A 23420-nucleotide genomic window follows, 5' to 3' on the forward strand; every position below is an offset into this window, starting at 1 on the left:
CGGAACTTTGTCGAAAACCACTTCAACCGCGCCGGATGGAACTGTCACGTTGTTTGCACCCACTGCGAAGGGGAGGAGTGTTTTGGGAGTCCGTTAGTCCGATGCCAAGGCAGCGTGTATAATTGATAGTTTGACTTTTCGTCTGTTGAACCCCACAATAAATCTGGCAGTGGTATGGTATTGGGAATTATTTTTCGCCAAGTGTTCACCACCCTCCGTGCAGTTGGAGTAAAGAAAAAAGAGGGTTGGATTTAATTCACGAGAGCTAATCTATAGTTTATTTTTGTACTTGAATAATAGTTGATGATGCGATTTTACATCTACAGAGCTTATGGTTTAATTTATTTTGAGCGTTCTATCCAGTGGAGAATGTAATGCTTGTAATTCATTCTCCACTCAATTAATTTCTAGAGAAGCAAATGAGTTATTTGAACCTGGACCTTCTGCAAGCTCACTAAACCAGGTGTTATCCGTTCGTAGCTCTCTTTATCGGGTGGTGACTATATTCAGATAATTAAATTTAATCCTCAATAGTGCTCTAAAAGCGTTTTAATAGCTTGATTTATTCTTCTATAATTATATTTAAATTAATGGAAAATGAGTTCATTTTCCACTCAGAAATGAGTTGGAACCATTCGACACTCGGCAAACATTAGATTATCTCCGAAACCAAATTAACCGCAATAACTGGTTGCTTCTGGTTCAAAGAAACCCATCGCATCGCCTTTCAATTAAACCTTCCCTTGAACTAAACAAACACTCCAAAAACCACGCACGATGAGTGTCGCATTCTATCCACGGCTTCCATCCATAACTAGAGCACCCTTTCGACTGCAATCATTTTAACAGCCACTGCTGACCGAGCATACATCCGCTCGTTCCTTTTGCTGGATTCGGTTTCCAGGCGAATGTCTTCTTCGTCTGGTTTGCCGCGAGACCTTGGCGTAGACGCACCGCAACAGCCTCAGAGACCTCAGAAAGAAGCTCAGCTACCTTCGGATGCAGCGCGTTCGCGAGACATTCTCGCTTACGGTCTAATTATTTTGATCCGATGACGCACAGGGCCAGTTTTAGTTCGGTTCCATCCGTGGCAGTACTTTGCATACACGGTACTATCCGAAGCATCCCCCTCATTGATTGACGGTTCGGTGCGGAGTGAACGTACACGCACCGGCAAGGTTACCGGCGCCGGTTAACTGGCAACCTCCGAACGAGGGGTTGTTTTATGTGTCACTTAAGGTTAAGTTCTGGAGCTGGTAGGTTTTATGCTTTGTTATTTTTTAGAGAGGAACCAGTGAAAGATAATCCCAAAGGTGTTAATTCTGAGACGTTATTGGATGTGAGCCGGATTATGCAATAACACGCAGAGACAGAAGCAAAGTTTGTCCCACGCATCCGAAAATGCATTCTCAGCACGATGTACCATTAACACCGTACCACGTACGATGTGTAGAAGAGATCACACAGTAAATCGGAAATGACAATGAGGAAACATGATTGAGTTTGTGAAACTGAATCCAATTTCATACAAACATCGATTGTCTATAGCAGAAGACGTTCGGAGGCTACAATCTTCCTTTCGGCAAGATGTGTTTTTCTCTAATTAAAACTTTCCCCGTACGTGGCTGTATTCATTTCATTTGTTACACCAAGAACGATTGTTCCACGGTGCGTAATCAGCTGCAAATAACACTTTCGTTCCAAAACACGTTCCTTCTGGCGCTGTTCAACGTTTGATTTGTCAGGACGCTGCAGAATCCTGATTATTGATACGCGTGTGTGTTTGTGTTTGCAAGGTGACACATCAATTGGAACATATCACTCCAAATGAACTGGGATTCCCTTCTGACAATCTTGTTAAAGCCCTTGTGCCGTGAGCATTGCATACATTTAGGCGTTTCGTAATGGAAATTGTAACAAACACAATTAGGAAAGAATGCAAACCGAAGAATTCAAAAGTAAACATTTTTGTAGGCAGTGAACTGTCCAATGCCTTGTTTGAATCATTTATCAAGACCGTCAACAGGGGTTGTTAGTCGGTCGTACGCGATACGATCTTGGAACATTCATTTTCCGATGTGATGCACGTTTCTGTTTAGCCTCTGCCGGGGGATGAAACCAAATGCATCACGCAATAGATTTGTTCCTTTTCCCCCGCAAAAAAACCTGCTGGCCAGAACAAAGCAAAGACCAAGTGAAATCTCCCCAATCCACCATCACACACACACACACGCACAATTCGCATTCATAGGACGATTTCCCAGCTTGTCTTACTCGATCCCGTTTTTCCATTCCCGGTGCTCCAGTGAAGCATTAAAATGCTGCCACCGATAACAAAAACCTTCCGAACCGTACGGTCGCTTCCCTCCAAAAAAACAATAGATTCTCCATCCTTTATTGAAGGATTGTAACACCCCTACGTCCCATGGTATCCCATGGTCCCATGGTAATCACATGAACCACACATCGCCATCCTATTGGTTGTCCTTCGTCCGTCGGTGCAAGAAAATGGCACGTTTTTACGGCAGTCACGGTTGCGCCAGCCCGTAACCGAGAGACAGATGTCCAAATCATTTAGTGTCTGTCATTGGAACGGACAGACCGATAGAGCGTACCGTACGGCAGAACATACACATTCCCTTCTTGAGCTAGCCGTGCCGTTAGGCGAAGGTGTTGTTTCGGTGCTCCATATGCCGGAATCGGGCGACCAGAAATCGATAGAACGTCTGGTCGGTTTTAGATCTTTGGGGCAAATGTTCTTGAAACATGTCGCACTCGATTGTTTGCATGGTTTGATTTGATGGTACGCAGAATGGCATTGAATGTACTGTCGTAAGAGAGCAGAGAAAGCTATTCAGACATTCTATTTTGAGATTTTACAATTGATTATTTGTTTTGGCAATTGAATTGAATTTTTTTGAGAAAAGTTTGAGAATCATAAAAAGATCATTAGTTTAAAAATAATCTTTTATCAATTGCGATAAGAAAAGAGCAAAAAACAACTGTGATATAATACTTGTTTGATACACGATTAACAATAACAAAAAATGCTAACAAAATTGAAATTAGTAAAATATCGATTTGCTACAGCTTCTTAAAGAAACGATAAGTTGTTGTATTTTATTTTTACCCCAGAATAAATAACTACGCAGTGATTGAGTCATATCTACAAGTCATCATAACTGTCAGTTTAAATACCATTCGCCGTTGCTTTGAAACGCATCTAAATGTGCATTAGATCACTTTGGCGAATAGAGCGCCGTGTTGCCAGCCATTAACGTGGTTGAATTGAACGGTTTATCTCAAACTGATCCAGTTAATGTTAAACACAAAAAGAGCGCAAAAATGCTAGCAACTAATACAATAAAAATGGATTTGTTTGAATTGATCTTTTATCTGTTCATTAATTGAACACATACGGTGATCTAATGCATGGTCTACCCCGTAACAAAATCCATTAGATTGTTTCCGCAAAAGATCAGCACATACTTATTCTTCCTCCCCCCCGGTTTGCTTTTGTACGATGGCCTTTCAATTAATCTCAACCTTTCATTCGCCCGACTGTCCTTGCATTCGTTCATCCGATCGACCAGATCAGTACCAATCATAAAAAAGTCACCCCCAAAAACTCGCTCAATTCTAACTGTTTTCCTTTATTTTTTCGTTTTATATTTCGTTACCACCAGAACACGATCATGCCGTTCATGCTGGCGTTTGCTTTTGAGCCCATCCACATATGACGGCGACATATAACGGCGGTGACGGTATATGATCTCATCGCAAACCAGACCATTCCCATTGCACGCTGGAAGGCCAACGGTCCGGGACCGTACGGAAAATAAGCCGCCTCCAGCAATCGGCGGGCGGGCAAAGAATCGAGAAAGGAAGATTCGGATACAGCACAGTCCGTTCGATTGTATTCTGCCCCGAAAACGGATTGCTTCAGAATAAAATTCGTACCGCACCGTGTTGTCTAGCGAAGGTCAGGGGGTTGTGCGTACAGGGGTAGAAGGGTGCAGAGAGAACGGAGAGTAGCTTGAGCTCGTACGCACCCGACTGGCGCAGCATTAAAGGCTGGGTGGCCCGGCATCCTAAAACATCAGGCACGAGGGTCAGCATCCCGCGCTCTCTCTCTCTCTCTCTATCTCTCTCTCAGCAAAAAAAAACGGATTCGACGCGAGCGAGATGTCGACTACAAGATCGCGAGTTAAACAACAGAAGTCTACAAGAAAAAAATCGTTACTGCAACGTCTTTGCAAGCTTCGAATTAGAAGGGAAGAGAAGCGAACGTAGATATTGTTGTCTGATGTTTGTATTTTTGGGGGGGAAGCATACGTACGTACCAGCGAAAACAAGGCGCGAGAATAAGCGGGACGGCGTGCGTCTAGGCTCTTTCTGTGAGGCGAGCATAACAGCCGCGGCGAGAGCATTCGGATGCGGTTCCCACAGTTATGAATCAGTATGTGTTGACGGCTGCACGAGATCAGCAGAAGTTTTGTTGTCGCCGTGTCCAGCGTTCATGGGTCGTACGGGGCTATGTGTATAGAACCGAACCGATCGTGCAGTGTCGTCCCGCAGTGTTGCCTCTCCCTTTGCAACCCCTCCGTCCATCCTTCCCACACACTGTGGGCGTAGTGATTAGCCGATTAGTGTTTAGTGTGCCCAGTTTGAAGAAGGTGCGATTAGCTAGCCCGTCTTGAAGGTTCTAAACGCCATTAGGGCCTTGAAGATCGTGCGAATTATAAAGCAAGCTCACCCACCCAGCGTTGCACACTGGGCTGGTGACTTCTAGTGTTAATTATTTCTTAATCAAGAACGTTCGGCCCCTTCCCCCCCGCGCCATGCACAAAACCACCCTCTGAAGGTGATGCATGTTTCAAACTCCTCCGCGTCCAGTCCCGCGTCTTACTGCGTTTGTTGGTCCGTTTGCTTAAACACATCGAACAATGCTCGAAAGGCCACAAATGCCGCTTCAAACGGCGTCAACAATCGGCGGCCACAAACGTTCTCTCACGTTTCGGTGCTTGACATTTACCCAGATCTCGGTTTTGTGCTATGTTGTGTGATTTTTTTCCTCTTATTTCTATCGCTCCCCATCCCACCCCTTTCCTTACCACTAATACCCGTGGAGTGCTCATGGCGGTTTTGCAACGCAACACGCGCCTGCTCCAATATTGGGTCGTGCGCGGTGGCCACAAATTAGAGCGCCCGTTCAACCACCGATCGAAAACATTTGTCGGTCGACGTAATTCTGCGGACATTGAGGGCCCGGCCCAGCCCAACAAGACAGCCCTGCCCAAAAAGGCTCCCTCCCTCCTTCCATCCGCTTATGGGGCTCTAGGATTGTGTGTATGTGTCTATGCAACCTCCCTGTTTTTTAATGTGGGTGTGTCGTCTTGGTGCATTAATCATACCGCACCGAGATGCGAGGATGCTAGGGGTAGAAGTCTCAAGGGTCAAGCATCAGCAGCGCAAATCGTCATCGAACCGCGCGGTTTGTCGCCTGCTCGCGTCATTGAAGTCTTTCGTATTTCAAGAGACGCAGAGAGAGAGAAAACGAACGAGTTCGCGCCACCCAGAGAGGGAGAGAGAGAGCGTCCCGCGGATGGATGATGCCTGGTCGGCCAGAGTCAGAGGTCTCGGGACCCGATTCGTTCTTCTACGTTACAGACGCGCGCTGGCGACGGTAAAACGTGGTGTAAAAGTAAAAGTTGTTTGCGTGCACATGCAAAGTTAGATAATAGCAATCATCTTCGTTACATCTTCCTGTAACATCTTCAGACTTTCCACGTGTGTGTTTTTTGGGTTGTGTGCCGTGTGTGTTTGTGTGTGGTAGCGAAGACTTCCAAACGGGAGAGAAAGACATCACGTTATGCGATAAGTGCGTTCCCGTTTGGTTGTTAAACCAGGCTCCCCGTATCCATCGTTTTTTTTATTTTGCAAGTGAAGATGTGTGGAAGATGTGCTAACATTATGCAAATAAACAATCCGTGAACCATAAAATCCTCCGCACGAATAGCTGTGTTTGGCTCCATTTGCCAATTTTCTAAAGTGTCACCTCGGTTATGAAAATTATAACTTTATCGTCACCATTTTTTCTTCTTCTTGCCTTCTCAACAAAACAACTCCACAGCTACGATGTTTCTCCGGCGGGCCAACTCGGTAGTGTTACTGATATTTGGTTGTCTACTAATTATAGGTAAGCTTCAAGCGTTACATAACCCTGTCCGGGCTGTCCCGGATTCCGCCCCTGCTTCTGTTTGTGTGTGTGTGTGTGCGCGGATCGAATACGATTAAGGAAGCATGCAAATGTCGCACGATGGTGCGAACTGTGTCTCATCTGCCCAAATCGAACCAAAACGGTTATTTCATCTTCGGGCAGCCCCGTTGCGCAGAAGGACGTTCGACGTTTGGACGTTCGCGGCGCCTCTAATCACAACAGGGCGTGATTTATGTTTCATGGGTACCTTCCCCGTACCCTGTGTCTGAGATGAAACAAAAGGCACCCCATGACCGGTCTTGGCCTTGTCCGATCAGTTCGACAATTTCCTTGACTTCGGTGCGTTGATTTTAACGACAAACGATAGGATGCGAAGGCAGGGTTGAACAACTGTACGAACTACGATTATTGTGGGTCTGCTTATTGAAACTGAATTAATTTTTAGACCGAACAAATCCATATCAGGAAGCTTGTTGAATCTTCAAAGAATCTTCGGTATCATAAATCTTCGAGTTTCATGACTTTTTTTTCGTGAGACATGATCCGCTATAGATTCGATTTGAGAACTGACTCATAATCGGCCTTAAAATGTAGTGAAGTTTTAGTTCTTTGTAGAAAATAACTTAGTATAAAAATATTTGAAAATATAAAAAATACAATAAAAAAGGGAAAACAGAAGTTTACATTTCTTTCCCCCATTTTTCCTCCAACATTTGCTCATCCCTGGACACAAACAATTTGCCGAGTTTATGTTTCCTCCTGTTCTCTTTCTTATGATTTTCCCATTCTCCACCCTTCTTTACAAACGCTAATAGAAAAAAAGCTAATAGCTCGTTTGTGCGGCTCAACAATTTCGGGGTCTTTTGCATATTTAATCGCCACCATCGGTAATGCTATGCAATTAAAATATTAATACACAAATGGTTTTGCTTCCAAAAAGAGCCGAAACAGCACCAGGTTCTTTAAATCGCTTCGTCAGAGTGAATGGAATTTCGGAAACCGGATCTACCGACGGATTAATTAGAGGGAGTCACTCATTTAAATTAATTTAAAATTATTGATCTATAAAAAAAGCCGATCTGCTTCCTAAAAAAGGGTTTAGGAAAAAAACACCGTTTAGTACCATGTGCTTGTATTTATGGATGGTTTTATTTTGTTTCCATCGTTTCTTCTGCTTTTCAAAAGAAACGGCCGCTACGAAAAACCCTAACAAGCATAGAAATAACTCTATTAATTTGTTATCTCCAGATGGTCATGAGGAAAAGAATCGTACCAAACGTGGCCGGAACGTGCGGACATCGAACGCACCGCAAACGAATGCCGGCAACGAACCCAGCCAAGATCTCGACTCCAGCGGCAACAGCCAGCAGGATGTGCCCGTAATACCGCCCGGTTTCTTGAGCCCATCCGTACAGGAGTACCTGGAGCTGGGTAAATCAATTCCTGGTGAGTTATGTTTCACAGATATGCTAATTCAACCGTCCAACAGTCGACTAGTGTTTGGAGCCTTGAAATGATTGATGTTTCATTTAGCGCTGTGAAGAACACAAAACCTTCCAAAACACATTAAATTTTACTGCGTTCGGCATGTCTACGCTGAAGGCGATTGTTTTCGAAGCAATCGTAACTTATATCGAACAATTTTTCTATTATTCACCAATAAGACGAACAAGTTCTAGCGCGTAACTAACTATTCCACGAAGGTCGAGATACGGGTTTTAAGTACCTTTTGTTTCTTCTGCTTCACGTAACAGGTCGACCAGGAACTGACTATCCGATATTGGCCACCATACCGTACACGAACTTCTACTGTGACGAGCAAGAATATCCGGGCTTTTTCGCCGACATGGACACGAGATGTCAAGGTAAGAATCCAACACCGAAAAGCGCTCCACTTACTGATCCATCGCGCCCGTCTCACTTCATTCACCAGGATGGCATTATTGCGACATCGATGGACGGCAGGCGACGTTCCTCTGTCCGAATGGTACGCAGTTTTCGCAAGCGGTATTCGTGTGCGACTGGTGGTTTAACGTGCGCTGTGATCTTTCGCCCCGGCTGTACTCGATCAATGCCCGGCTGTACCAGCGGCCCAAGTTCAATCCGACGCAACCGCACCGAGTCATCACCCGCCAGCTGGTGGACGAGATTTTTAACGTGTAGAAAAAAAGAAAAAAAAAACACAAAAACTCTTGGCGTCTTGGCGCCCTCGTGTTAAATATCATCACTATTTATTTTATAGTTGCGCTAGTGTGTAAGATGAATGCCGTGCGAATGTCGATCGTCAATGTCGAATCAAAAGTTAGTGAGTGTCTCTATCAGCTACGTGTTTTGTGTTTTGTCAGACAAGAAATATGTTCTCTTCCTCTTCCAAAACCTTCCCTTCCTTCCGATACCGATAATCTTTTGTAAATGTTGCTTATTTGAGTCCTACCAAGAAGATGCTATCTTACTAAAGCTAGGCATTACTCGTTATCGGTTGTATTATTGTATAAACAAAAACTTAATATAAAGTGTAATAAAGTATGTACATATGAGTTTACCACCAATTACAGTTTGTTTTCATTTTTTTCTAATCATTGCAAATCACGTCGATGAAGCCAGAGAGACTTTATGGCTTAAGGCTGACAAAGAATAAAGGACAATATCTTATCTGCTTAGTACGTTGTAAATTCTTTATATCTAAAGAGCTTAACTTAAATTATTATCTGAATCCATGTAAACAACTTAAATCAAGAATATTTTCCTTAAATTCCGTAACCATCTTTTCACACTAAAAACTTTACAAAATACGTTTAAAGGGCAAAGGAATGATAATTAATAAGTGATGTACTAAAAACATAGTAGATCTTGGAAACCATAAAGTTTAACATTTAAAAAAAAAAATTTTTTTTCTAGAATGACCCATTTTGTATGTGTGATTTTATTCATGCAAATAACTTCTATCAAGATTATTTTTCTTTAATTCCATCAACCCCTTTTCCACAATAAAAACCTTACAAAATACGTTTAAAGGGCAAAGGAATGATAATTACTAAGTGATGTACTAAAAACATAGTAGATCTTGGAAGCCATAAAGTTTCACATTTTAAAAAAGCTTCCAAAACGGCCCCTTTTGTATGTGTGATTGTATCCATGTAAATAACTTCAATCAAGATTCATTGTCTATAATTTCACCACCACAATTTTCCACAAAAATATAGCTTAAAAAATTTTTTTAAAGGCAAAAAAAGATAATTACTAAGTGATGTACTAAAAACATAATAGATCTTGGAAACCATAAAGATTGACACTTTAAAAAAGCTTCCAAAAAGACCCCATTTTGTATGCGCTACGAATACAATTTTCGATAATGATAGACGAATTTAAATTATAACGGTTTCAATCATATTTCCTCTTGGCTCTTTTTTCTATTCCAATGACAGTTACTATCTGTCAAAATAGTGTGCCACATTACTTATCATCTCAATTTCCTCCCCAAAAAAAACCCCCCATAACTTTCTATCCCAATTTTGGGTGAACCATTTCCCTCATCATTCCCATAACCTCATTCACAGAACACACGGCGGTGAGCTGGTGTCCGCGGCTGGTGTCCAATGAAAAAAGGGGTTAATTTCCTTCTTGAAGTTCTCTTGAGCTACTTCCACTGTTCTTCCACCATTAAGTTCCACACATTGTTATTATTATTATTATTTGCAAAACCCCTGCGCGGAGAGCTTTCGCTCGGGTGCTTTTTTTAGTTTTTGTTTGACAGCACAAAAGCAAACCGACTCCACTGTAACGGACAAAGCAAAAGCTCTCAAAGCAGCGTTTGATTTTTACTTCGTCGAAATGTACTCCCGTCCCGTGTGGCTGGCGAAAAGATGCCGCACTTCGGAGTACGGTTGTATGCCTTTCTCTCCTCACCATCCACAAGCTGGCGTGCTTTCGGCGAGTCTTTGTTGCGGGCTCGAATGGTGAAGCTTTGGAGCGAGCTTTCGCGGTGAAAAACGGCAACCCGGGTAAAAAGAGCACTGAGTAAGGGAACGGCGCAGGAAAAGCGTTTCGGACTCTCATGGGGTGATTGGCGCTCTCGGACATGGTAGGCCAGCCGAGCGAGCGCCAGCAGTAGTTCAGTAAGTCAGTGACGGTGGTTTCGAGTGGTTTGTGGTCAGGATCAGCCTTTTTTGTTTGCTTCTTCCCCAAAGCCGAGCCGTACAAGTGGACGCGACGCATCACCGCGATCGGACCGGGTCGATCCAGTTTGATGGTTTTTCGCGCACGCGCACATACCTCTCGTAAGGGTACGGTAATTGCATTTAACGGACGAAAGAGGATCGAAAATAAAAAAAAAATCCCCCTCATCGGTCAGAAAGACAGACGAGTGCTTCCATTAAGAAATCGTGTCGTAATCGTCACATGGTGCCGCTGATCGTCCTGTTCTGTGTGTGAGCGCCAGTCTACACTGGGCCGTGTTATGCCATCGATCGGTGTTGTGGTGTCCGCTGTGTCGCTGCATCCTTCCCGGTGCATCGCGGTTTTCGAAGCGCAACGCAACGCGCTAACGGTAATGTGCGGCGTGTTCGCGTCCGTTTGCTGATCTGCATCAGGCTGTGTCGAATGTGTGTGCCCTCGGAGTGCTTTTGAAAGTTGCATTTGCGAGTGATCCAACTGAATACGATAACGACACTTTCACTCTTCCTACGCGCATATAACATGTGCCAGTGGAAACTCATATCTGACTAGGTACGGGCTTAAAAGCGAAAACTCGAGATAAAAAACCAGAAAAAACACCAAACACACATACACACAGCATCAGAGCCTTCACCCGTGAACGTAACCGACTCGTCCGTGCGTATGCTCCAGTTCCGGTTCTAGTGTGTGCGCAACGATACGTACCGTTCTAAGCAACATGAACGCAAGACATCAACGATGGCTGAGGCAACGAACGCTGCCACTATTCATGGTCACAGGTAGGCGCCAAATCACCCGGGGTTTGGTATGCGGTTGCGGTTTAACTTTGGCGGACAAATTGGCAAACGACCGCATAGCGCGTGTGTGCGTATATGAGTGTGTGTGTGTCTGCCCTAGCGAGTGTCATGTTGCCAGACCAGTGTCGTAATAAAATGCATCGAGTTCCTGCTTTGCAGTGAGCTGCATTTAAATTTTTCGAAGGGAAACTGCCACCACAAAAGCCTCCGAGTAGTGCAGTGAATGGGTTGGAGTTTGTTTCTGTGTTGTTTTTTGTTGTTACAGGTGATCGTTGCCATGCTGCTGGTGGCCGTACTGAATTGAAAATAGTTTGTCATTACCATTAGGTCTAGCATGGGGCGGGCGGGTTTTTCGCTTCCCTTTGCGAGGGTCTTTAAACACACTTCCTTCCATTATATTCGCACCGTGCTGGGAGTTTACTTGAAGGAAGGGCTCGTTTAGCACCATAACTACATCCTTATTTGCTAGTTTTACTAGCTAGCTATTTTTACCACTTGTTCGGTAATAATTGTGCGTTATGTTAGGACAGTAAGTTTTAAGTAAAGAACCTTCAGAGAAGAAAAATATTTCTCATTACAAATGAAGTACATAATATTAGGTTGTTTTCTATAATGTTGTCTACAAAAATTCCTGATATTGAGCCGCATTGGAACTCCGCTGTTCTTGGAGTACTGACTGTAAATTTGTTGAAGAATTAATGAATGTCTCAATATGAAGCTAAAGATATGAGAGTTCTTGATTTTTATTGAAGATACACTTCAAAAGCACCCCTTTACTTATCGTCTAACTCAGGGGTCGGCAGAGTTTTCACCAAAAGTGCCAGGCAGTAAAAATTAACCAGAAAATGCGGACCAAATATTTGAAACAAATCTTGAAACATATGGATACAAGGTTTACTACCCTAGAGATTGGATATTGGATTGGATAGATACTAAAAATAATCTGATATCTTGATAATTCGACTTTTTGTTCTTCGTGAGTTCTACAAAAAAATTCTCGCGGGCCGAATCAAATCGTCTAGCGGGTCGGACTTTTCCAACCACTGATCTAACTCATGAAACCCTTTGTGTATTTCCACAACAGTAAACATTCTGAGCGAAACACATCGGCATCTTGTGCGCTTCCAAACCTAATTGGATTTAGACGCTCCGATTAACGTCTCAGCACAGGAACTAGAACAAAGTAATCATGCACTGACCCAATCCCTTCCAAAGCATAATGCAACACACATACAGCACGAAGCAAGGGCCAGGAAAAGAAAGCCATTAATCAAGAGAATGTGCAAGTGGCGCGGCGTGCAGCGCTTCGATTCGTACGCGATCGCTACGAAATTCCTCTAAATGTCAGCCATTCAGGTGATTTCGGTGCGGGTGCTTATGCTTCTGGTGCTGGTGAATGTAACGCAACGTGTAATGCTAACGCAAACACCATTCTCTCCCCCTTCCCCTCCCTGCGCCACAGATCGGAAAACCCGGACACGAGAGCTCACGGAACATACCGAGCATCGCACCATAAGATGCACACGGCAGCATTAGCTTTTCAGTACCGCGGGCATAACGGGGGCTGAAGAAATAACAAACAGTGAAACACACATAGCACAAAGCAGCAGAAAAAAACTATCTCATACACTCTGTTTTGCATCGTGGTTGTTGGTCTTGATGCCTCCATCCATGCCACCCTGCCCGACTGCCGATGGTTAGGTTACCTGCGAAACATAAGCACTGGCACTGGTATGGTTGAGATCCGAAACGAAACCGAAAGAAGAAAAAAAAATTGGAGTGTGAAATAACGAGCCTTGCAATATTGGTCTGCCACCGATTGGTTGGAGGAGGGCTGCTCCACACAATGTCGGGGGTGCCACAATGAGGAAAAAGACAAACATCTCACGTCTTGCCGCGCTTGGCGATGAGGTAGTAGAGCGAGAAGTATGTGCGACATGCACCCCAACCGTCTTGGAATCGCGGAAAAGTTCGAAGTGCGTGCCATGAAAAAGGTGGGGAGAGAGGCTGGAGGGCACCTTCGACTCTCCAACCCTTCACACACATATACACGAAGCATGTGTGTGATGCCGCTGGGGTTGAGATTGTTGCATGTGAATGCAAACACAGTACCGAAGCACAAATGGCGTGAAGATGGGGGGGCTAGCTTTAGTAAAGTAAACGTACCAACATAACGTACGAAAACATCCCATCTGGGAGCCCATCTCGCGTGCATCGTCGTGTGTCACGTAAGAGCACCACAAAACGCAAACGCATTTTTTGGCTGTAGGATAATGAGGAAATGCCCCCGGCGGTGAGGATAACGCGCGTCTGCATTGCACGAGATAATGGCCACTGATAGTAGTGGTTCGAACGATTCTGCCCACGCCCGAACACAATACAATTGAATGATGACGAGCATGCCGTTTTTCGGAGTTCCGATTTCCGATTTAGTGAGGTATGATCTGCTTCCTTCGGAATGGGGTGGAAATGACAATTAAATCGGGCAAGAAGTGGAGTGAGAGCCATTTCCTTTCATTATCAGTACACTTTTGAAGCGGTTTGATAACAGCAGATCGTGCTATTTATAGACGTTTGTGAGAAAGTGAGCATTTTAATGAAGTGAATTTAAACCGATATACCTTTATTCACTTACTTCTTTAATTGGTTTAAAGCATATGACTATCGATTATGCAACTGTTGAGAATTATAGAAAGATCACTTTTGTTGGGCGATTTTAATTTGATTGTTCGGTATCATTCTTACGATGCATATAGTTTCCTTATGGAAAACATTTTTAACTGGCCAAAAAACTATAATATTGTTACATTAAAAATCTTAAAATTTCATAATCCAGTTTTTTGTTTCCTGAATGTTTCATGTAATGAACGAAATAACACAAGAACAATGTTTTATTATGATCGCGTGTAGTTATACTGCATAAATAAAACATTACGTCAAACGCTGGAAGTTTTTTTTTTGCTCGGTTAGAACGCCCTGAAAAACGTTGGAAGTTGAGACAAAAAACAAACGCAAAATTTAAACCAAAAATAAAACATTGATTTCATACACATTTTGCATTCAAGCCCTTGTTTTTCCTTTTTTTTTTGGTGGGTTGAATGTCCATCATAGTGAAATCTTAGATGACGTTGATTATTTTAATTATTCATGAGATGTTTATGGTACGAGCTATCGGAATGAGGTCCAACGGCCACATGTAACATCTTTGCGAGAGTTGTGGAAATTTATTTTTTCCAACTCATATGAAAATTTGACCAGAGTCAGAGTACAAAAATCTGATTTTCTTTTGTCGTTTAACGTGATTTTCTTCCAAAATGTAAATTGTTTTTTATTAATTAAGTATATTTCAACTTTTATTTGTACTAATGAACCGCTTCGTTGTTTTATTAAAAAAAAATTTTGTTAGGAGTTTCGTCGCTTTGAGTCTTTTGTACGTTGTGGTACCATGGGGTCGACTAGTTCAGCTGCTACGCGGTTAGGAAGAAGTCTAATAACTAACAAACTCTTTTTTTATGAAAAGCATGACCTAGAAGGTCATTTACCTTAGCGGAAGCAAAAAAAACCCGCCATTATACACATATTATGCATCTTTTATTCTTTCTTTTGCAAACCTTCCAATACACTATTATTCCTAATTTTGAAACGCAATACGTTCAGCAATCAAGATCAGCATCCACTCGACTAGTTTGCATATCAAATCACTAAAATTCGCAAAACCAAACAAAAAAGTTGCAAATAGGAAATGAAGAAAGGCTCGGATCTGGTTCACGAACCACGGGGAAAGGTTCAATGAAATATTAATAAAGAAAAAAATAAGAGATGAACCGGGAAAATAAACCACCCAAAACGTTAGCAAAGATAAGATCACAAAAAAGGAACAGACATATAGAGAGATAAATAAAAAAAGCGCAGCAAAACATTATCTCGCTTCCCTTGCTACCTTAAATGATCGACAGAGGTGTTAACGCCGAACAGGAAGGATCGTCCCCGATGGGGTTTTATGTCGGATTTCCTCGGCCATAAATTTATGCGGGAATAAGATATTCTCCGTTCTCGGCCCCGTTTAATTTGATTGTTTGGTCGTTTGATTTGCCAAAGCCGTAATTACTCGTCTGTTTTCTAATCGCTTAATCTATGAAATTTTTGCATACGGGATGACTTTTTCCCCTGACTCCCTGGCCGGGTGCGTTTACCGGGCCAGTCGTTCTTTAGGTCAATATAAATTGTGTCTTAGTAATTATAAGATTTTACCGGCACAATAGTGTGACTTTCTCCGGAAAGCCATTCTCCCTGCGGGTGCAAACTGCGAAAAAGGCCTTCTCCCCGATAAAGTCCGACAAACAAACAAAAAAAAACCGGTGATGAAGAAAAAAATGGTTAGTTCCGCATTCGAAAAACAGGTTTGATCGTTTTTTTGTTTTCTGTCGTCGATCCCCGCACGCCCTTAAGGTTTTCCAGCCACCTTTAAAAGGGGGTTTGGGATAAGAAAAGAAGAAATGATCTACAGGAATGATCACAAAATGTGTGGCCACAACGGCGTACAAAACGGGTCGCGTGTGTGTGCAAGATCGGAGGTAGAAAGTAGAGCGACAATGTGTCTCGCACAATGCTGATGACGTTCGAATGAAACGTTTGTTGTCTGACGGTTTTTATTTTTTTCACTTTTCTCTCGCTCGTTTGCAACCGTTTTGCTGGTACTGCTGCAAGCCAATTTGTATTCTTGACGCTTTTGTTTGAATATGTTTCTCTAAGTCAATCATCCGATCAGGTTTGGTGTCAAATGTAAATCCATCAACAACAAAAAAAGGGAAAGTTTGATTTTGTTAATCTTTCTTTTCATCAACCACCGGCTCAATCTCAGTTTAATTCATTTCTCCACGCTACGTATTGTGCCGGGATATTGACATTGGCAGATTGGATTGACAATGTGCCTCGGACGCTTGGAAGGAACACCTCCAGAAATTCCAGTTTTCCACCTGTTCACCCTGTGCGGCACGTTGACAACGGTTTTGGGGTGCGTTTTTCTCTCGTTAAATTGTGTCCTCCGCGGTTGATTGCTGTGAACCCGTGTACGCGTATACTGCCTTTTGACCTAGTTTTTCCTCTTCCCCAGCAAACACTGCGTGTGATTGCACCAAGTGCCCTTGCCCGTTGATAGTGCCGTTTATTTTTCCACCGCGTTGACCGCGTCGCAAGGTCAGCCTCCCGCAGGTGGTTAAAGGCGAAGCAGATGCGAAAAGAGAAAGAGTGAAAGAGCCGGTGGTGAGCCGGTTTTTAAGGCTTTCGATCAGCTGTGCGTGAGTTGCGTGAGAGAAAGAAGCGTGTTTAGTGAGAATACGGTACGCAGTAAGCAATTCGAATTCGGTCGTTGCAAAAATCATCAAAATCGAATCATACTGTAGCGAAGGGCTCAATTATCGGTGTGTAATTGAGTGTTATAATAGGGTGCTAAATGCCATATATTGGTACACTGATGAAGGGTGAAAATATTATTGCTTCATCGCATTAAAATCGTTGACACTTATTGCTACTTAGTTAGAAGGCTTAAGGGCTTAGGGTGGCAATGGAAAATATTGAAGGTAAACCTTCGATTTTTTTTTTCTTTATTTTATAATTATTACGTCAATAATCGTTCAACGGATTTTATTTTGTAATGAAAATCCATCAAATCTATTTAAAACATTTTTTTTTAAATCAATACATTTTCATAACTTTTTCAAAATAATAATTCCAAAATAATAAAAATAAGGATAAACGTCTTTCGAGATGAATTCGTCACACCAGTGTTTCTTCAAGCAATCTAATTGGAATTGAACAAAAAAAATGTTTACCTTCAATCATGATAACCTTTCCACACACTTCACGCTCTGCTCGCTTTACCGCACATCGGAAGAAAAGCGTATCCGCTTTTCTCAATTGAATATGCATTCAAAACAAGTTAATTGGTTGATCGATTAAAGGCGCAAAACCGCGGCGGGCGCACTTCAAATAATGATTTTATTATTTTTGGTGCCGGTCGTGATCTTGAAGATCTACGATCATGGATCTGTGCGCGCGTTCCACAACCAATAAAAGCGTGCCGTCGTGGGAATGCCTGCAACAAACGGGATCAAAACCCGTACCCGTTGTGTTTTGCGGTGCGACAGAATCTGCGACCACCACCACCACCAACGGGGTGGTAAACGCTCCAGAACGCAAGGTCACCGGAGGCACGAAGTTTTCCCTTTGTTTACAATTACACACGGCTAGTAAGGGAACAAGATCGAAGCAAAAGAACTCGGAACAAAACAACAAACGGGTGAGAAAATCCTTCACCATCACTTCACCAGCATTGTTGGGTGGGGTTTGTGGCACCCACGCCAACTACCCCGAGGACAATTTCAAACCGTGAACAGCGGAGCCCGGAAGGGAGTGCTCAACCGGCTGCATTCTGTTTTTTTTTTATTTGCCCTGCAGTGTGTCGCTGGGTAGCTGATTGACCCGTCACCGATGTTAGCTGCCGACGTGCACACAATGTACACAGTGAATGGGTCAGCGCTAATAATCAGTTCAGCCGGGCAGAGATTAAATTTTCTAGAGCACTAAACCACTTAAATTGCAATTGCTGGTGGCCATTTATGGATCTACCAAACGGATGGGTGAGTTGTAACAACCGTTGCAGAGGATTAGATCACGAGCACCACCACCACCTCCACCAAACAAAGTCGCCAAAAAAAGGCAAAAAACGCGAAGAATTTGCAGATGAAGCAGCAAAACCGACCACCGGCACGTTATAAATTCCTTTCCTTCACCAAAAAAAAATTACACCTCAGACGACTTTGAGGAATTCTGCCACCGAAAATTGGCCACAATTTTCGCTGGCGCTTCTCCTTCGCACATTTTACACCCTTTTACAGGTTGGCGCATTGGCGTGCTTAAAAACGTTTGCCAATTGGCAGAACCGGGTTGGTAGTTTGATTGCAAAACGTTTGGCTCACACTTTCCTGGGCAGATTAGTTGGTGCGCCACGGTAAAAGACAAATCGATGATCTTCCAATCGATCCTCGAACCGAACGAACGACACAAATTTGCTATTTCATAATTAGAAACATCCACCTTTTCTGCTTCTTGCCCTCCCTCCCGCCGGGCCAAAAGCTTGTAATTGATTTAGTTTGCTTCAAACACCTCACGGAATTAATAATTTACAGCCGCCTAAGACCAGAGGTCACAAGAAAATTTTCCTAACACACACAAAAAAAAAATAAACACCAAAACGAAAAAAAAACCAGACGCATGGCATGGTGTGGAAAACCGAAAGCACACGAGGTAATCCATTACCAAGAAGTCGCGCAAACAGCGACAGCGGCGAACGCGAGAATGCGTGCGAGATTGTTGATTGAGTAACGGTGTCGCCGTTTTTCTTCGTCGTCGTACACCACATCGAAACCATTGGCCGAAAAGCCTTGATGTGGCATCTCACGGCCAACGCCGAATCGCCTACCGATCGATTGAGATGGCGATGCGGGTGATGATCTTTCCAACCCACCAACCCCCCCGCAGTTTATATGTGTGTGAGCCGGTGCGCAAAAATTAATGTGTTGAAAACGAGCGTGACCAAATCACCCCGGTCATGGTTGGACAGATGAGGCTTAGCGTGAAGCTGCCGAGGGGACACACACTACACGCATCGATCGAAACGGAACACAACATAATTTCCAACCTTTTTCCACATGTTTTCCACCACACTAGCGGGTCGCATCTCCCCGGTCGTCACGGTTTTTTGCTTGGTGACCCGCATGAAAGCGATTTCTATTTGTCTTTTAATTTATGTGCAGCTTAGCAGATGTGAAATTAAAATTAAAAAAAAGAAAATCAACACCAATCATAATGATCTCACCGGCGGGTTTTGCTGTTCTGTTTCATTGAATAATTTTGCAGCGATGTGCATCATCGGATTAGAAGGAACGATGATAAGACCCGGACCGGGTCCAACTCACCACACAAAGGATGCCGCGACCCAGCGGGACATTCATCAGACGGGAGGAATTGATCCTTTGTCCGCAGCGGGCGTCTCACCCCACAACAGCTCATCCGCCATGTCGTCCACCGATCGCCACCGGAGGCTGATCCCTTACATGCAGTACTACGTAACGTCGACGGCTGCGCCACCATCCGGCGCAACCGATAATGCGGACTATCAGCCGTCGTTCAACCAGGTCTATAATTATAGGCCGATCGTGAGTATTGCCTTATGTATGCAGATTGCTAGGATTAAGGTACACGGCTCCCTTTCCACCGGCCTTTTTCACCCATCCCCCTATGTCAGCGACCAGATGATCCCTTCACCATTCTCTCTAGCCGTAGCTAGAGGAAAGGGAAACGCGAACGGACATTATTTGGATAGAATAAATGTGGCATAAGGTTTTACCGTTTATGTAACGAGTTTTACCGGACAACCCGACAGACAATGACATGCCCGGTCAGCCCGTATCAAGCCACGCGATCGGCACAAGAATCTAGTTCAGATCATGCTTCACGCTTTCGAAGGGTTTTTATTACGTTTTCCTCCTACGCTGGTTCACTGTTGATCGCCAGCGAGGAGAGCAATGTATGGCCATTAAATTTGCGGATACCTTAGAAAGACTCCTGCAATTCGTTAACCTTTTCTTTCCTACTTGGTTTAGAATGTTCCTGTCCGACAAGAGCCTGTGGCAGACATTCGGCAAAATTATTACACACCGAAGCACACCAAGCAGCAGCAACCGTATCGGCAGCAAGAAGAAACGCTTGCGTACGATCTGCAGCGACCGCTGGTGCAGCACCGTAAGCCGTACTACAATACAAAGTTGATTTCATCCGCCGGCCTTAAGTCACTGCCCGCGGTCAGCATAAATCCCTTCACCTACGAGTACAATCACCGGCACCAGCAGCAGCAAACGCCCGTGAAAGTGGTGTCCGTCGGTGGTTCGCCCAGTACCTCCCATGGGACGCCAACGTCATACTCGGTGCTTAACACTGCCTCATCAAGCGATCACAGTGACAACCACAACGGGCCCGGTAGTGATATTTACGAACGGCCCAAGTACGCCGTCATACCCCGGGAACGGGATCAGTACGAACAGGTTCCGCAAAGGTTTGCTGCCGTTTTACCACAAAAGCTGTACGGCATTGAGGTGCACACGAAACATGCGGCTGAGGATGAAGCTGGAAGTGATTTACCGTCCGGTGGTGGTAAATACTTTCTTCCTACTGTTGCTAGTGAGCTTGCCCCTTCACGTAAACCGGCCCTGGTGAGTGTGAGGAAACCGGAACTATGAGTGAGTGTGTGGAGAACAAAGCCTAAAGCAAGACATCTTTTCCCATTCCAGTATCAAACAGTTCCGGTCACGTACAAGAAGAAGATCATTAATCCATTTCTGCCATCGAACACTATACCGGGTCCTTTCACACCCATGACTAGTGGGAGTAGTAGCAGTAGCAGTAGTAGCAGTAGTGGACCTAACGCACCCACAGTGAGTTCTCAGTATCAGCAGGAAGGCGGGCGTGCTACATCTGGAGTTTCTCCGATTTCGTACCTAAAGAACACAGTTACCGAACAACCAACAGTGGCCGTTTATTCATCGTACGATCATGGTGCTCCGGTACAGGATAATCGAGCCCATGGTGAAGTTGTGTCTTCACCGTACGTAGTAGTGAAAACTGTTCCTAAATATTACTACGAAAAACCAAGGATTTCAGTGTCTACACCTACTCCAGTACCTTACCAGGTGTACTATAAAGAAAAGCCCAGTGAAGGTCGCAAGCAGCACTCCAATCATAGTGGTAAGTTGTGTAGAACTCTTGAAGTTTGAAGAAACTATCCCAATAATCGATCTCCTTTAAGGTTATACGAGACCACGGATTCCAGGAGTGGTTCCGGTAAGAATTTCTGTCGATCCACACAATCACGCTAGTGAGGCACAACCTGAACAACCTTCAGGCACCTATTACACAATCGGCCAACAGCTATACAAGGTGCAGGAGCATGTGCCACCTCCCACCAAGCACCAACAAACGTTGCCACCTCCACGACAGCATTTGACAGAAACGATCTTACCACAGCATACACCACAGAAGGTAGTCATTCCGGATGTGAGTTCTAAGAGTCCAGCCATTACTGGACAGTACTTTATCGGACCAAACTATAAGGTATACAAAGTGCCGGTAAAACATCATCACGCAATGCCCGAACAATCATACCCGTACGCACATGCACCACAGTCGGTGGCAACGTATTCGACTACCACCTCCAGACCTGTAACGTACTCTACTGGGTCTTCCGTCACTACAGCATCACCTCCGGTACATGAAACACCCTTGTACCCGGTCTATCACCATCAATCTCCTAAGCCTGCGCGAAATAATCGCACGGAGTATGCCAACCGGCAACGCTTCTATCCTCAATCGATGCGTCACCCAAGCCAACACAAACCGAGACCCATTCCGCTTGCTCCAGTAACGGAGCGTGAGCAAGCACTAGGTCTACCACATGGCGCGGCTACCGGGTCATTATCCGATTTGCTCAAGAACCTGCAAGATAGTAATCTTCTCCCGAAAACACTCACACCGGATAACATTGACAACTCCATCCGCACCTTGGTAAAGATTCTGAACAATCTGAAAGCAAACGGTCACCATCGGCCGGAGGTAGAACGACCAGAGTTAGCAGAGCCGGTATACGAACATACGAACTATACGACTCTTGAGCCGGAAACGTACGTCGACACGGATAAGTATCGGGCCGGGCCACCGATGTTGATCAACAAGATCGTATCGCCCGGACCAAACACCGGTAAACCCGGCATTGATTATCCCGCACTAGCAGAAATCCCCGAAACGAGCTTCAAGTGTAAGGATCAACGGTACAAAGGATTTTTCGGTGATCCGGAAACGAACTGTCAGGTGTGGCACTACTGTGATCTTAACGGTGGTAAAGCATCCTTCCTGTGTCCGAATGGGACCATCTTCAGTCAGGTTTGTTGGAACGGCTTTAGCGTTGACTTGCTTGTGAAGATTTTGACATGGTCCTATTTCTGGGTCTTTGTTTTAGGTCGCTCTGACATGTGACTGGTGGTTCAATGTGAAATGCTCCACTACTGCGCAACTGTACGTCCTGAACGAGCGATTGTACAAGTACATTCTTCCCTTCACACCCAAGTTCCCGGAAGATTACAGTGGACCACTGGTTGATAAGTACGCTGGAAGCATTATTCAAACTTTGTGTCACTACTTCTTCTAATTGCGATTCCATATTTCAGGTATCTTGCCCTCAAATTCCAAGAGATGGAGGAGAAGATGAAGCAACAACGTGCCAAGGGAGCTAAGCAAGGTTCGATCGAGATCCCGAATGTGGTTCCAGAAAACGACGAAGTCAACGGCAACACGCTGGAAGACAACGATGAACGATACAATCAAAATCAACCGTACCCGGTTAAGTACGTCACTACGGAGGCAGTACCAGAGCATGCCTCAGTAACACCAGCTCGGCCAAAAACCGTCATATCGATGCCATCCGCTCCCTCCTCATCCGTTCCAATTACGCTCGAAGATATTGATGCGGAACTGCAGCGAGGGAATAGCGGCGGTGGAATGATTGAGTCTTCCAGTGCAAGCAGCAGCAGTACTGTGGGTCCATCCCCTATGTCCGGAGAAGATGAAGATGATGGAAGACCACCGGCGTCCTCAATGTTCCGAACGTCTTCCGTCCCAACCACCACAACTCTTATCATTGCCACTGAGGAACCTCCGATCGATCCGTTTCGTTCCGAGGAAATGATGATCGAGCCGGAAGGACGAGAGCAGGAGGAGGAATACGCGAATGTGTTGAACACGGAGCATCCGGCAAGTGTTTCACCGCTGAACCACAACATCCTTCCAACGGCGGCACCCATACTCAGCAAGATTCGCCGGATTGAGGTTAAAAACGATGGTACCAGCGGACATCTTATACGGAACCCAAATTATGATCGAAGAAGGAAGAGGTGAATTTGGATGGATTTTTTTGGACGGGAGGAGGAGGGTTGGCATGGGGATGCGGAAAGATGATCGATGTTGATTTATGATCAATACTCATACGAAACTCAATAAAACATTTGTACAATATGTAGTTAAAATAAATTAAATTAAACTGTATGCTTTGCTCTTTTTATAAAAGCGTATCCGTACATCCGTATCTTTGAGGTTTATTGGACTTATTCTCTTCAGGACTTCGG

The 23420-nt window shown here is 44.3% G+C and overlaps 3 protein-coding genes across 6 annotated transcripts in view; 2 read left to right on the plus strand and 1 right to left on the minus strand.

Annotated features, from left to right (window-relative positions):
- LOC125763475 (zinc finger protein 391-like) overlaps positions 1 to 23420 on the minus strand; it is a 223971-nt gene that overhangs the window by 194588 nt on the left and 5963 nt on the right. The window lies entirely within an intron of this gene.
- LOC125763525 (uncharacterized) lies at positions 4148 to 8769 on the plus strand. Of its 3 annotated transcripts, none has more exons than XM_049426799.1 (5): positions 4148 to 4676; positions 6134 to 6199; positions 7469 to 7666; positions 7975 to 8085; positions 8154 to 8769. In XM_049426799.1, exons 2-5 carry the CDS (start codon positions 6139 to 6141, stop codon positions 8381 to 8383), a joined length of 600 nt encoding a protein of 199 aa, XP_049282756.1. In that variant the 5' UTR covers positions 4148 to 4676; positions 6134 to 6138; the 3' UTR covers positions 8384 to 8769. The 3 variants fall into 3 exon arrangements, with proteins under 3 accessions (XP_049282756.1, XP_049282755.1, XP_049282757.1); XM_049426798.1 differs by lacking the exon at positions 4148 to 4676 and adding an exon at positions 4692 to 5732; XM_049426800.1 differs by lacking the exon at positions 4148 to 4676 and adding an exon at positions 4692 to 5704.
- On the plus strand, positions 9528 to 23340 carry LOC125763373 (uncharacterized). The gene is made up of 7 exons (XM_049426471.1): positions 9528 to 11172; positions 19108 to 19406; positions 19854 to 20459; positions 20538 to 20991; positions 21053 to 22182; positions 22259 to 22401; positions 22467 to 23340. The coding sequence occupies exons 1-7, from the start codon at positions 11112 to 11114 to the stop codon at positions 23191 to 23193; spliced, it is 3420 nt and encodes a 1139-aa protein (XP_049282428.1). The 5' UTR covers positions 9528 to 11111; the 3' UTR covers positions 23194 to 23340.

Source organism: Anopheles funestus, chromosome 2RL (assembly GCF_943734845.2).
Source record: "Anopheles funestus chromosome 2RL, idAnoFuneDA-416_04, whole genome shotgun sequence".
Classification (NCBI taxonomy): domain Eukaryota; kingdom Metazoa; phylum Arthropoda; class Insecta; order Diptera; family Culicidae; genus Anopheles; species Anopheles funestus.

Excerpts from the sequence above, each read along its gene's own strand:
- LOC125763525 (XM_049426798.1), top strand. The coding sequence starts at position 5,360 with ATGCAACCTCCCTGTTTTTTAATGTGGGTGTGTCGTCTTGGTGCATTA. Across the intron at positions 6,200-7,468 it reads TGGTTGTCTACTAATTATAG|ATGGTCATGAGGAAAAGAAT; the intron begins GTAAGCTTCAAG and ends TGTTATCTCCAG. Across the intron at positions 8,086-8,153 it reads CATGGACACGAGATGTCAAG|GATGGCATTATTGCGACATC; the intron begins GTAAGAATCCAA and ends TTCATTCACCAG.
- LOC125763373 (XM_049426471.1), top strand. The coding sequence starts at position 11,112 with ATGAACGCAAGACATCAACGATGGCTGAGGCAACGAACGCTGCCACTA. Across the intron at positions 19,407-19,853 it reads TCTATAATTATAGGCCGATC|AATGTTCCTGTCCGACAAGA; the intron begins GTGAGTATTGCC and ends TACTTGGTTTAG. Across the intron at positions 22,183-22,258 it reads ATGGGACCATCTTCAGTCAG|GTCGCTCTGACATGTGACTG; the intron begins GTTTGTTGGAAC and ends TCTTTGTTTTAG.